This window comes from Centruroides vittatus, unplaced genomic scaffold (genome assembly GCF_030686945.1).
Source record: "Centruroides vittatus isolate TY-2023 unplaced genomic scaffold, ASM3068694v2 contig_641, whole genome shotgun sequence".
Classification (NCBI taxonomy): domain Eukaryota; kingdom Metazoa; phylum Arthropoda; class Arachnida; order Scorpiones; family Buthidae; genus Centruroides; species Centruroides vittatus.
Genome location: NW_027122395.1, coordinates 130,546 through 146,311, shown reverse-complemented (window position 1 = coordinate 146,311; position 15,766 = coordinate 130,546). Strand labels below are relative to the sequence as shown.

Here is a 15,766-nt window from a genome sequence, read left to right as displayed (position 1 = left end):
CTAGTTACATTATTTTCCATGTTTTGTTTGTTTTGATTTTTTTGGACATTTGAATTATATTTAGATCCAAACTGCTCTCATATCATTTCCCAACTAAAATGTTATTTGTATAATTTTAAAGATTTGCATAATAAATGGAATTGCAACCCACTAATTTAAATGTTTGTCATCTTTATCCTTATGTTCCCTATAAGGAATAAACTCTAAATAGGTCTTGTGTCTCTAACAACAGGAGGGCACAACCTGGGAAATTCACTTCGGGATGAGACTTGGTATATAGGTAGTATTCCTTAAGAGTGTTCAACCCTCAAAACAAGAAAGCACAATGGCCAGCCAATTTTGAGAAAAAAGCCTTTAAAAATTCGAGCTCAGCTTATGTACTAATAAGTTTTGTTAGGCTGGCAGCTGCTGAGCAGCTCAGTCAATAGTATTCTTGGCTACCATCGAGTCGTTCAAGGTTCGAATCTCGGTCACTATTATTATTATTATTTTTTTCTTTCTAAAAATTTTTTAAAATAAGTATTTTTACTATATAAATATTAAAATTTTATTGTAATAAACATATTTTTAAATGAAATTATTTAACACTTATTACATGTCATTTTAATTATTATAATACAAAATAATTAATAATTGTATTAATAATAATAGTTATAAATGGTTATTATAGGAAGTAAAAAGTTTAAAAGTTAGATTGTGTTATTTGTTACTTATCTTTTGAAATCATCATCCCTAATCTCAACATTTTAGAAAAACCAAGATATTGCACTGACTGGGCAGACTGGGAAAGATGGAGAACATACATTACAAATAAAATTGACATTACTCCCTCACATTCAAGGGAAGAGGCTAAGAAAAGGATTGAATGAAAATAACACAATCTAACTTTTAAACTTTTTACTTCCTATAATAACCATTTATAACTATTATTATTAATATACTTATTAATTATTTTGTATTATAATAATTAAAATGACATGTGTTTAAATAATTTCATTTAAAAATATGTTTATTACAATAAAATTTTAATATTTATATATTAAAAATTCTTATTTTAAAAAATTTTTAAAAAGAAAAAAATAATAATAATAATAGTGACCGAGATTCGAACCCTGAACGACTTGGTGGTAGCCAAGAATACTATCGACTGAGCTGCTCAGCAGCTGCCAGCCTAACGAAACTTATTAGTACATAAGCTGAGCTCGAATTTTTAAAGGCCTTTTTCTCAAAATTGGCTGGCCATTGTGTTTTCTTGTTTTGAGGGTTGAACACTCTTAAGGAGTACTACCTATATACCAAGTCTCATCCTGAAGTGAATTTTCCAGGTCATGCCTTCCCCTTGTAAGACACAAGTGTAAACTTGTTTTTTATAAGCATGTATAGTTTCTAAATCATCAAAGTATAACAGAACATTGTCAAATGGACCCTGGGTTGAATTAAAATAATCTGTTCTCTTTTTTATTCAAAATAAATTTTAACTTTTTACTGCAAGAGAAAATTTTTCATGCCTGCTGTTTCCGGTAGTACTGACACATCAGAGAATATTTTGTACTTGATAAAAAAATTGAATACTATTTATCAAACCTTTGTTTTATTTTTTCCTTAAATAGATATGTTGTGATCTTTATTTCATTGTCTTTTAAAATTAATGTATTTTTATTGTTATTTTTATAAATTTTGTGATAAACATTAATCAATTACAATGTACATAATTTTGTCCATACTTTTTAATTATTTTAGTAAGTGATTTATAATAAATCATAATAGACTGAAAAATTTTTACACTTTAAAGAATTTCTTTTGTTTTCATAAAATATTCAAAGTATTTGAAATAAAGAATTTTAGTTGGATGTTTTATATAATTTATAAAATTCAATAAGTAAAACAAAAATTTTAAAATGTTGGAAAAAGAGAGAAAAACAAGAAATTTAGTCTAAAAAAATTACAAAATAAAACAATGGTTCTTCATGAATATATACACCAGGGGTGGGCAAGCAAGAGTTCAGTGGGAGCCGCAATGTAGGTTTTGCAAAATGCATGGGAGCCGCAGTTCTGTACTATCGTGGTGGATAGTATGGTAAGGTGCGCGATTTTATTATATAATATAAATATTGGGTTGTTCAGAAAGTTCGTAGTGATTTTTGATAGCTGACAGTTGAGACACCGATTGACACAAAAATGATTAGAATTGTACAAACCAATGAATATTACGATAAATGACCTTGAGAAGAGTCCGTTACAAAAAAACCGTTAAGATTATTCAAATAGCGTTTAATTTGTCTTATTGCAAAAAATGGATGCGAACAACGTGCATTATTGACACTTGTTTCTTTTTTTTTTCGTAAAGGCAAAAATGCTGTACAAACAGCAAAAAAGATGTGATGTTTATGATGGGAGTGCTGTATCAGAATCAACTGTTCTAAAGTGGTTTGCAAAATTGAAAACAGGTAATTTCAGCCTTGAAGATGCTCCTCGCTCAGGAAGACCTCCTGTTATTGAAGAGGACCAGATCAAAGCATTATTGGATGAAAACCCTCATTACACAACTCGAGAGATTGCAGACATAGTGAAGTCATCAAACAGTACTGTATTTTAACATCTAAAGAAGCTCGGATACATGAATCGTTACGACATTTGGATACCTCACGACTTAACGGAAAAAAAACTGGATCGCATCTCCATTTGTGATTCTCTTGAAAGACGAAATGAAAATGACTCTTTTCTGAAGCGTTTAGTGACATGTGATGAAAAGTGGATCATTTATAACAACATCAGCCGAAAACGATCATGGGGTAAGAAAAATGAATCACCATTAAAAACCCCAAAGGCCGGTCTTCATCCAAAGAAGGTCATGCTCACTGTCTGGTGGGATTGGAAAGGAATCCTGCACTACGAGCTGCTTCCACAGAATCAAACAATTGATTCTGATAAGTATTGTTCCCAATTGGATACGCTGAACATGGCAATTAAAGAAAAACGTCTGAAACTGGCCAATAGAAAAGGCATTGTGTTTCACCAAGATAATGCCAGACCTCACACGTCTTTACGAACATGCCAAAAATTATTGGAACTAGGCTGGGATGTTTTACCCCACCCCCCTTACTCACCTGACCTTGCCCCATCGGACTACCATTTGTTCCGTTCTCTACAAAATTCCCTTCATGATAAAAAGTTGATACTTTGGAAGCTTGCAAAAACCACGTGGATCAGTTTTTTGCGGGAAAAACTGGAAAGTTCTACGAAGAGGGTATCATGAAGCTGCCCTATAGATGGCACTTCGTCATTAAAATAAATCGTCATTAAAAACGTCATTAAAAACAATGGTGCACACATAATGGAATAAAAGTGTATTTTTAGTTTTAAAACAATTTTTTTTATTTCTCTTAAAAATTGCTACGAACTTTCCGAACAATCCAATATAATATAAAACAAATATTGAATTTTTTTAATAAACATTTTCACAAAATTATAAAAATAAAATTGTAAAAATAGTAATAAAAAAACAGAAATTAACACTTTCAGCAAGAGCTGCACATAACTCAAAAAGAGCCACATTTGTCCATGCCTGATATACACATTTAATACACTAATATTTTGATAATTGTGATATAATTAACCAGCCATCAGGCTTTATCTAGCAAGAAACAAACTTGTCTGTGAAAAGGTATACTTGAGTTCACTGCAGCGTTTTCATAATGAGTTCAATGTGATGAGAATTTTAAAATATGAAAATCTGTTCCTGAATAGAAAGACAAAAATATTGTTAATTATTAAAACTAGCAAATACATATGACAGTCTTCATGTTAGAAGTTAGTTTTGTTTTTTTTTTCCTTTGTGAGATTTAAGAGAGAAACTGAAAGTGCAGTATTTCAGTCTTTGTGAATTTTGTCTGAAATATTTGCAGAAAACAGAAAGTAAATAAAATAACAATAATAAAATTTTAGCGTTTTTATTGGAAAAGCACCAATAAAATATTAACTTTGCATGATAGGTTTTCATAATTATGTTGTTCCCATTTATTTCAAAGCAGTTTAGTAGCAGCAATATGCTTGAAGTATTCTTATTAAAAATAAATCATTTAGAAATTGCAGCAATAATAAGCATGGGTTACAGCATGTTTAAGATGATGATAAATTTATTTAGGGAAAACACAAACTTAAATACAAAAGTTAAAGAACATGGAACAGTCCTTAGTTTGGACTGCCTGTAATTTAATCTTTTTCATTGCAACAGTTTAAAATGTAAGATAGAAATGAAATAAAACAATTATAAACACAGAGGAAACAATTTATAAGAATGGTTAAACAACTATTTTATAATGGTTACATGGAAGGGAAATAACACAATTTCCATTGCTGTTATCTTACATATAAACAAACTTCAAATTTTTTATAATTTTTATTACAATTCAAACACTACTATAACAAAAAAAAAGAAACAAAATTAAATAATATGCTATTATTTAGTGTTTTAGTTACTCAAAGGTTATAAAATAAATATTGTTGAGACAGTTATCATTCAATGGGTATTTTCCATATGTGAACTTTAAGGGTATGTGGTAGAGACAAACATTTCCACCACATTTCCATAAAGCCTGCATAGGGTGAAGACATCAACATGATGTTGTGACGTAAGATACCAACTGGAGATGAAGACTGCTGTACTTTAAACACAGCTGTCTTCGTCTTCTGTTGATATCTCCAGTCTTCCTTTTTTTTTTTATCACAGAGATCTTTGTAGTGGCAATCTCAAATTATTCAGCTATTCTTAGTGGCAGAAATATTGTATTTACAATGCTGATATCTATATTCTTTGATTGAGGAGCTGGTTTTTTGTCAATTGTGAGTTCAGCCAGGGCTATTGAGACACTCTTATTAGATCTTTCAGAAGAAAGATCTAATAATAGTGTCTTTCTGAAAATTATAGCTGTTAGAAATTTTTCTTTGAATAATTTTGTAGTTTTTTTCTGTTTCAAGTTTAACCATGGAGTTATTAAGTCTTGTCTTGTGTCAGACTTTGTAAAATATAAAAAAAGTATTAAATTATAAGTGTTAGTACTGGACTTTCTGACTACAAAACAAAAATTTTAATTTCAATATCAATAGTTATGATAAAACTAAACTATTATAAATTTCAAAAATACCATTTACAACAATGAAATTAATTATTACTACAATTTACAAAGTTACAGTTATTTAAAATTTCAAATGATTAATTTGATTAGGATAACTTAAGAAGATAAACTTAATCAGCACAAAATCATTCATTAGCTTACAATTCTGCAGCTTTTTACTGACCAGCAGAATTGCATGCAGTCTAGTTTGCTGTATCAGTTTGATAATAGTCCTTTATTTATTTATTTTTTCCTAAGTATGTTCAGTATGCAAATTAACATTGCATAATGTTGATTTTCATATTCAACATGCTTGTAAGAAATAAAATGTTCCCTAACTATTATCTGTAATAGTATCTAGTTACAAAAGTATAGTACAATATTATTACTAGTTTAATTAATCATATTTAAATTCTAAATTAATGGGATGCAATTCCATTAGTTATGCAAATGTTAATATGAAATTAAGAAATTGAAGTACTAGCTTGTAAGTGTTGAGATAACAGTTAAGATTTAACATAACTCAACATCCAAAACTCAATAACTGAAACAAAATGGAAGATAAATAATATAACTAACTATTGATAAATGTAACTATAACTAAAAATCTGTCTTTATAATCTAGCAAAGTTTATTCATGTTGTCTGGTTTATTCTATTTTATGAAACTGATTAAGAAAAACTGTTAAGCATGACAAATATATGACACTTCCTACTTAAAGGAATTCAAATAAAAATAAAATATATTTAAGCAATAAATACTTTGTTTATTCTCTTACAGGTAAATTATTGTGCTGAGTAAGGATGAACAAATTCAAGATGTTTTTGATGGTGGGAACTTGCAGTTGACAAAATATTTAATGGGCTGCATCCAGATTGCTGTTTGTGATTGATGGGAAATCCAGATGCAGCCTGTGTAAACTCTTCTGCAACTTCATGCTGACTATACATATCTACCATCAAAATAGATTGAATTTCTTTCTTCTTACTCAATTCCATGCTTTGTTTTTAAAAGAATTAATGAAGATAAACATAACTCCTATGGTTCCAGACTTATGAAACACATTATGAAATTAATTGTATAACTATATAATTCAAAACATTAAAATTTAGAAAAAGTTCTTCAAGAATAAAACACTCAATCCACAATGACTTCAAAATCCCTCAAAGTCGGTGCGGATTGAGTGCTTTATTCTCGAAAAAGTTTTTCTAAATTTTAATTTTTAGAATTATATAGTTATACAGTTAATTTTATAAGTATAACCAATTCCATTGCTTAACTTGATTTTTATATTTTAAAGAACATTGTATATAAGTAATTGGGTTGAAATTTTCAAATTGCAGACGTATAAACTCCACAGTTTTGCTATGGAGATTGCAAAAAAGTTATCTTTGTCCATCTGTCCTTCATTAATCTTGAGAATGAAGTTAAATAGATGAAACTTTAGACCACATATGAAAAACTTAGGGGCTGGAGATGATTGATTTACAATATACAAGCTGTTTGTCTGGACTAGAAGTCACATGATTTTTAAAATTAAAATATGATTAAAAGTTGCAGCCTGGCATTATGACAATGTCATAACAATATACATGTAATGTTCTAAGTTTGTGTTATTTTTACTGGTTTATGTTGGCCATGCATCATGCTAATCATACATTTCTGACCAGAAAATTGTATTTTAAATTTTTGAATATTTAAACAAATAGAATCAAATTAAATTTGAGGTTAATAATAGAAGTAATTAATAAATGATTGAATAGTGTAATTTGGCTGAAAGTAGGCAGTTAGGCTGGTTCATATTGTATTTTATTTAAATTTGATAATTATACATTATAATTAACTGAATGAATTAATTTAAAGATTCTGGAAAAGAAGATTGCTAATAGGGTAGAACTAGAACCCTAAACTTTTTCTTACTGTATAGATGTGTTATCATTTTATGCTACATGATCTCTGTCTGATCTTTTATATTTTATTAGATGATATAATCTTATAGATCAATCACTGTAATGACTAGAGATGACTTACATTTATGACCCTCAGCCAACTTCAAGCTTTACCCAGCATGAAATATATATACTTTCAAACCAACCCAAATGAGTTCTGCAGTTGTGTTAATAATTAATTTTATATCATCTTCATTATTAAAATAAACAAAGTTATATTGTGTGTTTGGCAGGAAGAAATAAATTTAAACATTAAACTCTCATGCAATCAAAAAAAAACATGGAATTGAAATATGTATTTGTAAAAAAAATATTGTTATTAGATCTAGTTCAATAATTAGTTAATATGTTTGTGTGTGAATTTTTTTTACAGTGGGATACTGCAGGTCAAGAAAGGTTCAGAACTATAACATCAAGTTACTACAGAGGAGCACATGGAATAATAGTTGTTTATGATGTTACAGATCAAGTAAGCCATTATATGGAAACATTAACATATACAATATTTTTAATTCAATAATTTGAATTTATACCCTCTTGTTAGGAATCATTTAATAATGTAAAGCAGTGGCTTCAGGAAATAGAACGTTATGCTTGCGAAGGCGTAAATAAGCTTTTAGTTGGAAATAAAAGTGATCTGACACTCAAAAAAGTGGTGGATTACGCTTCGGCAAAGGTTGGCTTGGTCTGTTTACTTTAAATAATATCCACTGTTAGATATTAATTATATTATTTTTTTAAGGAATTTGCCGATCAGCTTGGGATACCATTTCTCGAGACGAGTGCTAAGAATGCTACCAATGTAGAAAGTGTTTTTATGACAATGGCAGCGGAAATTAAGAACAGGATGGGCCCACTATCCACCAGTGATCTCAGCACAGGAAGCAAAATCAACCCAAATGCCAGTACTCCAATCAAAACACAGGGATCTGGATGCTGTTGAAAAAGCTACAATTAGATATCACATCAATGCTTTTTCTTATTAGTAATTTTGTTTTGGTTTTTTATTCTATAATTTGTAGAAGGAATCCAATAAATGTTGGTTTTTGCCTTCTCACGAACTGAATTCCACAAGGAATAAAAAAATTTTGATTTTGACTTTACGAACATGACGTCTGGAAGGAATTTACATGCACTTCTTTCCAGTTATTGAGCAGAAATGATAGATTACATTAGGATTGAAAAAAGAATATTTAAAGGATGTGTACTATTTCATCATGTAATTTATGCATCTCAAGAATATTTTGTCAGTAGCAGTAAGTATTTATAGTTTAACATTATTTTCTAGTTGTATCAAGATGTCATTGGAGAGATTTAAAGTTTACTATATATATATATATTTAAAAAAAAAACAAATTTATGCATAGTTTTGATATGATTTTTTTCCCAGTTTAATTTTTTGGTACAGTTATATATACATATGATCAGTTCAAATAAAGCAGTAAGTACAGACTAGTCTCTACTATATATGGATTTATTAAACAATTTGTAAACTGTGCAAGTGAGTCACTCTCATTATTTCTCATTATGTGACAAATTATAAGAAAAAATTCATTTATTCTCGATGTCAATGTAATTTATTGAACATTAGCCAGTCTTTAGCTTTATCTTGCATTATCCATATGTCATTCGGGATGTACAGAAACAGCTTTTTAATCTTTGTCTGACTATTGATGCAGGCAGTTGAAAAGAAGAAAATTTTAGCAAGTCTGTAAATTACAAAAAAACTATAATTTTGAGCTAATAAAATTTTTCAATACCTTAAAGAGCATTTCTTTTAAAATTTCTTTAAATACTTAAGAACATAACAGAACATAACAGTATTGTGGTTAACTCAGCTGAGTTAACCACAATAACTGTTGATCAATGCACTTTTAAGTGATGGAAACATTTTTCTCTTGGTTCACAAGATCTTTTCAGGTGTTGAAAGTGGAATGCTGGTGTCACAAGCCTTAGTAAGGAATCTTCCTTTACTGACAAAGGCAATCCACTTTCAACTGTCCATGCCTGAAATGGCCATCTGGATCAAAAATGCTAGCATTCTTTCAACTTCACCAACTGTTAAAGATTCCTTGATTCTATAACTTACCTATAAAACTATCATATAACTTTTCTGATTTTGCTATCTTTAATAAGTTGTCTTATTTCTAATCATACCATCTTCCTTTCTCACCATCCTTAACATCTTGTTCTTTCTGTAATTTGCTCTCTTCAAACCTTCACCTTGTGAGTGTATTCCTTTCATATCATTCAAAGCACTAGTTTTTTTCTGTATTTTTTAGGTTTGCATGTTTTACCATCCCTGATTTTTTTATCAACTGTCCATTTTTATATATATATATATATATATATATATCAGAATGAAGTGGCAACTGGAATTAAAATATTAATGCATGTTGCTACTTTATCCCATTTTGATAAGGTCTGTTTATATGTGCAAAATTGCAGTTAGCCACAATTTTTGGTGGTGATACCATGTGCCTTGTGTTATAAGACCAACTGATCTACCATAAAGTTATATAAACGTCATGGTACGCTGATTAATCTGAAAATATTAAAATCATTTTACTTAATTAATTAATAGCTTTTCTTTTTAGTAATAAACTTTCATATATATTTTGCATAAGTTAGATATACGTAAGGGGTCATTCTAATATGACCTCTGCACTGTGGAGGGGATGTGTACAAATTTTGTGGCAGATTGTGATGAGGTGGAGGAGTAGTTGAAAAGAGTTTGGATCGTAGATATTTAAAATAGACAGAAAAATTCTTCATTGTGGTGTATGATACATATCTTTCCTGCTAAAGAAACAGCTACCCAGTAAGAAATCCTATAATATCAATTATACTACTGCGTGATATAAAATTTAAAAAATAAATGCACAAGAGGAGTAATGTTAAATTATGAGAAATTTTTCTATTTAAAAGAATATTTAAGTTTAAATAAACCTTAAGACAGATGGTGTCATATGTTAAAAATTAAAATTGTGTAATGCCATCTGTTATGAGATTTTCAAAATCTGATCGAACATGTCCCATTCCTTATGTATGCTTACAACTTATACATTATTCAAATTGTTACTATATTATGTATTATTACATAATCCTGACTCAAGATGTTTAGGAAAAAATAAATTCTAATTTCCTCAATTGAACTGTATTATTGTATTTAAATTGTTGAGCATTTCAAATAGTTTCTACTGAATATTTACTAATGAAGAAATCCTTGTTATTAGTTATAACAAATGAATAAAACTCAGAATTTTATATTTAGTTATTTAAGTTCCTTATAAATGAAATACAACTGTGTATTTAAATTTTACAAAAGTACAGAATGACTACAAAGTCCTTGTTCTGACTTCATCCTGTCAGAAAGTATTTTATTAAATTCAGTGCATATTGGTCCAGTATTTTATGACACTAAAATCCAGATTTAACATTAATAGTTCATTGTAGGGTATTATAAAATATAGAAATTCTTATCATTGCTTCTAGCAAAGAAAACTGTTTAGGATTGTTTATCTGGATTTCTTCTCATTGATTTTTGGTATTGTCATCTTTTTTGATCTGATGTCATGTATGTTCCATTTTCATTTTTCTCATTTGATGGTTGTAAGTCATTAAGGTTTTCAACCATCAATGAGAATAGTGAAAATGGAAACTATATAACAGCAGATCATAAAAATGAAATACAAGAAAGATAATTATGTTCCACCCTAATGTGTATTTGAGTAAGAATAAACATTTAACATACAAATGTGTATTGTCTTAAAACACCTTGCAAAATTTGTTTTATGAACAATATTTTCCTCCATTTCAGATTTCAATGATTTATCTAATGGACCGAAAATGGAACACACTCCTGTATCAAAATAATGGAATCATTTCATTTTAACTGTCTTCTGTCATGACGTATGTTTTAATAAACATTGATATCATCAACATGCAGATCGTTCTAAATCAATATTTTGTTGGTTTCTATGGGCTGCAGTTATGGCTTTAATCGATCAAGGTAACTTGCTTCTGGCAATGAGTGATAGGTGAACTTGGCCATTTTAACTGTAACTTCGTCTTTAGATCATTGATTGTAGTTGGTTGCAATGTTGCAAGTTGTTTTTTGCAATATTTCAAAAAGTTCTGAATTGATTAAGATCCGTACAGTAACACTACGATGATGTATTTCAAACATCAATGAGTTGTTCTTTTGATGGAATGAACTGGCATTAAATAATGCTGGAACAAAATCATTGCTCTGAAAAGATTGTTTTATGAACAATATTTAACTGCATGAAGTATTCCAAGCTAATCTGATACATATTATTAATGTTTATATTTGTTAGGCTCAAAGACCGAAATCGCTCATTGAGCGAAAAAAACGACCACAACGCGTAGTGGCTAATTCAAAACGACCGCAAAGCGAAATTCGTGTCGTGGCTTTCATATTTGACCACGATGCGTTCTGTTGTTTAAGAAAAGCCATAACCCATTCTGAACGTTATTCCCCGTTCGCACCGAGCATTTCAATCTAGATTGTGACCAAGGTCAGCGACTATGCCTTGGTGCGAACACCCTCGACCGTTTCAATCTCGACTGAAACGACGTTCAATCGCGATTGACTGGAGAGAGTTTTTGAAACTAGATCCAGTCATAAGAGAGATCCCACAATCCCACGCGCGCAAGAAAATACAAGATTGCTGTGGAACACGTGTCGGGCTATCGACAGAAAAATAAAAAAGATATTTGGAGAGACGATGACATCTGTCTATTATTAGATATATGGCAAGAAAAAGTATTTATTTCTAATCAAAACTTCCATTTTGTGTGTTGGTGTCCGTGACTTACCGAGTAGTTATGCCAGTTTTATCATCGCTTGCAATAGCCGGATTATTCTCAAGCGAGTTACCAGGCACGACGTTTGAATAGCGACAGTCACAATCCAGATTGTAGGTAAATCGAGATCGAAGTTAGTCGAGGATTGTGTGCGAACGTAGTATTAGCTGATGCAACCACGATACGAAGGATAGGTTGTAACTATCAACGGGCGCATTGCAAACGCTTGAGTGTATTGTGTTAATTCTTGATCAGTGCTGCTGTTTCTAGGGTAATTACCCTTATCTAGAGTAATTTCAACCTCTCAGAGTTGCGAGATTGAGGCCGAAGTTTTAAACGCGAAAACGTATACGTCGGACGTTTTCGTGTTTAAAACTTCAGCCTCAACCTCGCTAATGTTTCCGGTAGTTTTATATTTAAGGTAAATCTAGGGTAAAACTACCCTGTGTTCTGTGGTCTTATTACTCATCGCGCCACAAGTTTTGCTGGAAAATGTTTTAGCCTAAACTATTCTGTTTTCCCCTATAACTGGAGAGTTTTAGGACAGAACAACTTCAGAAGCTAAAGAAATAATGCGGATTGATGCTAGGTACAGTATATGGGTGTACACTGTATAGTGATACCTCGGTTTAGTCGATAATCCGTTCGAAAACAATCGGCGAAAATAACTCCGCAACATTCTCGATTCTTATAAAAATGACTGATTTATTAATAAAAGTCCCCGACAAAGTAATTATTTCTAGTAAATTAGTTGTTAGAAAACGTTGACATCTCGAGCACCGCAACAGATTTTTCTGAATGAGTAATTAAATGTTGAAAAGTAACAACGTTACATTTCTGTATGTGGTGAATAATTTTGTTACCTATTTATATAAAAATGATTGAAGATAACTTTCTTTTTCATTATAATTTATTTATTTTTTTATTACCTCGTTATGTTAACATCCAGAACGTGTGGTGGCTTTTAACCGTAATAAATCCGTCGCACAGTGATTTTCAACTTTAGCAGCCGATTTTTATTACATCGGGTATAGTATATCAAGCACCTACAAGTAGTTAGACCTTTAGCACTTTTTAGCAAAACAAAAGAAAAAAATGTGTATTTTTTTCCATATATTTTTCTTTGAAAATTTTTTAAGTATGAAAATTAAATTTTTAGGAAAACTTATAGAACAACTAATGTTGTTCGGCATCAAAAATTGTAAACAAAAATGTCTCGAGGCTAGAACCCATATTTTAAAGCTACAAACCACGGTGCGTCGTATGATCCTCCATCGTGGTTGCATCAGCTAACATTCAGAACGCGTTATAGCTTTTTTTAAACACCACAACGCGTCGTGGCCAAATGTCACGAAAGCCACGACGCGAATTTCGCTTTGGGGCCGTTCTTACAAACGAAGCGAATTAACCATTGTTGTCGTTTTTCTTCGCTCAATGAGCCTAACATATTCATAAATGTGACGCCAATAAAAACAATACAGTATTAGAAAATAATCCCGAACTGTTGCTTGCTGGGAACTTGTCTTCGAGCAACTTGGATTGAATGCTTCGTATTTGGATGTCATACTTGGACTGTTTTCACCATAACATGCAGAAATGTGACTTGTCTGAAAATTATACTTGACTGGTCATTTGTTGTCTAAGATTAACACTGCTTGTACCATTGTTGAAGTTTTTTCTTCTGCTTTGGGGTTAATCATAGATCTTAGGGAGTCGTAATCGAATGCCTGCGAACACAGCGTGTTATCAAGTAGTTGAAGTGAATGCTGCTGTTTTATATTCATTGCACAATTTCTGAAGCTGGACAACAGATTGAATAAATGAGTTTATCTGAAGTTTTGCTGATATCAAAGTAGAAATAGAGATCACTTCTGCAGTAATTAGATCTCTTATGGTATTCTGCGATACATTAGCATAACACGTTGCCATTTCAGGTATGCTGCGAAGTAATTAAAGTTTAAAACAATAACAAAATGTAATTTTATGCATTATCTGTAGTTTAGAAGTTTATACAAGTCAAGTATGAAATAGTGTAGATTTAGCTATCTGCAGGTGGCACAATACTATATTATTTGCGAAGTTAGATTATCAGTAACTCTTGCACTAGTGTCTTTAATCTCTCGGTATATTACTGATTATGTAATAGCCATGTTAGGATATACTGACAAGTGAGATTAAAGAACTGCAAATTTCATCATGCAGACTATTATCACAAGATTAATAGAAAATATCGACTCTAACAGATAACGTGTTACACCTAAAAATGTCAATGGATTGCCAAAGCATATTAACTTTAAGAAACGACCTTGTGCAAATCTTTTAATAGTCACTATTGAAGAGAGTTAAATTTTAATGAAGAAACAGTAATTCTTCAGTAGTAATCTTAATAAGTAATCTTAGTTTTCATAAATACTTCCAACTTGTATGAATATTCTGAATGCCTATTAAACATATTATTCGGTGGACTGCCAAAAAATGAAGGTCCTTAATTATGTGATGAAAAGTAGAAAACTATAATAGATTTTTAAATAAAGACTTGCATACTCTATGGTGCAGTGTCTTTTATTCAATAATCTCTCTGATAACATTATAATACATGTATTTCATATGTTGGATATTTTAGGAATTTTTGCGTATTGGTGTGGACGAAATCTTAAAATAATGATCGATTCCCCATGAGCTTCTCCAGGCTACTATATTCGATCGTGAGGTGTGAGAAATGGAGAATTCTGAAGAAACGAAGAAAACGCAAAATTCCACGTAAGCATCCCGCTGGTGAGAGACGATCCCAAAGAACCCATGGTATCATCTCTGGTATCAAATATTTAATTATGCTAAATATCTATATTAAATTACGCATGACCATTCATTTACATATCAAATTTGATGATTGTGTTATTATATGGGATCATAGACCTTCATAGAAAATAACATTCAGCGAAAACTTAACAGTAATCTGGTCTTTCAATTCAACTCTAGAATTTCCCACATCCACAATAATTTTAAGCACGTTTATCAGGATTTAGATATAATCTTAAATTATTGACTCGCATACGTAATCAAATTACTGTCAAATAAAATATGGACCATTTTGCAATGTGAAATAGCACAAATGTTTATCAAATATTCTAAAAATATTACATTTTGTACTGTGAATAGACACATGCTTATCTTACAGTTTATCGTATTGGTTAATTACTTAGAGTATATATTCGGCACTAAATTCGTTGTTTCTACAGTTTCCTAAGTCTAAACTCCAGCATGAAGGCCTTGTTCGTGTTCGCATTTGTTGTCTGCTATGTTGCAGCAGCTGGTCAATGGGAGGATATTGATGTAAATGACGAGAAAGCTGTAGAGATGAGCAGACACGGTGCTGAACTGGTCAATGGTCATTTGAGATCCCGTTATCACTATAAATTGATCGATTTTGTCAAAGCCAGAAGACAGGTATGTTCTATTTTATTCTAAGTTCATCTCTTGTATCTTCTAGATGAACTAATGCAGAAATTTTCAAAATTTTAGGTGGTTGCAGGATTTAACTACGAAGTTAAAATAGTAATTCAAGAAACAAGTTGCGCCAAGACCGAGAAAACTTTCGAAGAAGCCAAGGATTGCGACGCCAGAGATGGAGGCGTAAGTTATTGTTTTCTTGTTTTAAAGTAGAAAATCTAACATAAAAGTAGATGAAAGGATGTAAAATACTATTGACTAACATTTTCATTTCATATATAACAGTTAACACGATATTGCACTGTCAGAGTTTGGGAAAAGTCGTGGGAACACAAGTTATCAATGACATCGTTTAGCTGCAGCACTTCACCTTTCGATGATGAAGAGTATTAATTTAATAAAATAGTCTTCAAATATTGAAAA

The 15,766-nt window shown here is 30.8% G+C and overlaps 2 protein-coding genes across 2 annotated transcripts in view; both read left to right on the top strand.

The window, feature by feature from the left end:
* LOC136979793 (ras-related protein ORAB-1-like) overlaps positions 1 to 8,829 on the top strand; it is a 24,821-nt gene extending 15,992 nt beyond the window's left edge. The window contains exons 5-7 of the mRNA XM_067275819.1: positions 7,437 to 7,532; positions 7,608 to 7,739; positions 7,806 to 8,829. Of these exons, the coding sequence (XP_067131920.1) occupies positions 7,437 to 7,532; positions 7,608 to 7,739; positions 7,806 to 8,006 (429 nt within the window). The 3' untranslated portion in view covers positions 8,007 to 8,829. The remainder of the gene's footprint in view (positions 1 to 7,436; positions 7,533 to 7,607; positions 7,740 to 7,805) is intronic.
* LOC136979794 (L-cystatin-like) lies at positions 8,236 to 15,766 on the top strand. The gene is made up of 4 exons (XM_067275820.1): positions 8,236 to 8,319; positions 15,133 to 15,340; positions 15,416 to 15,526; positions 15,629 to 15,766. The coding sequence occupies exons 2-4, from the start codon at positions 15,155 to 15,157 to the stop codon at positions 15,734 to 15,736; spliced, it is 405 nt and encodes a 134-aa protein (XP_067131921.1). The 5' UTR covers positions 8,236 to 8,319; positions 15,133 to 15,154; the 3' UTR covers positions 15,737 to 15,766.

Excerpts from the sequence above, each read along its gene's own strand:
- LOC136979794 (XM_067275820.1), top strand. The coding sequence starts at position 15,155 with ATGAAGGCCTTGTTCGTGTTCGCATTTGTTGTCTGCTATGTTGCAGCA. Across the intron at positions 15,341-15,415 it reads TTGTCAAAGCCAGAAGACAG|GTGGTTGCAGGATTTAACTA; the intron begins GTATGTTCTATT and ends TCAAAATTTTAG. Across the intron at positions 15,527-15,628 it reads GCGACGCCAGAGATGGAGGC|TTAACACGATATTGCACTGT; the intron begins GTAAGTTATTGT and ends CATATATAACAG.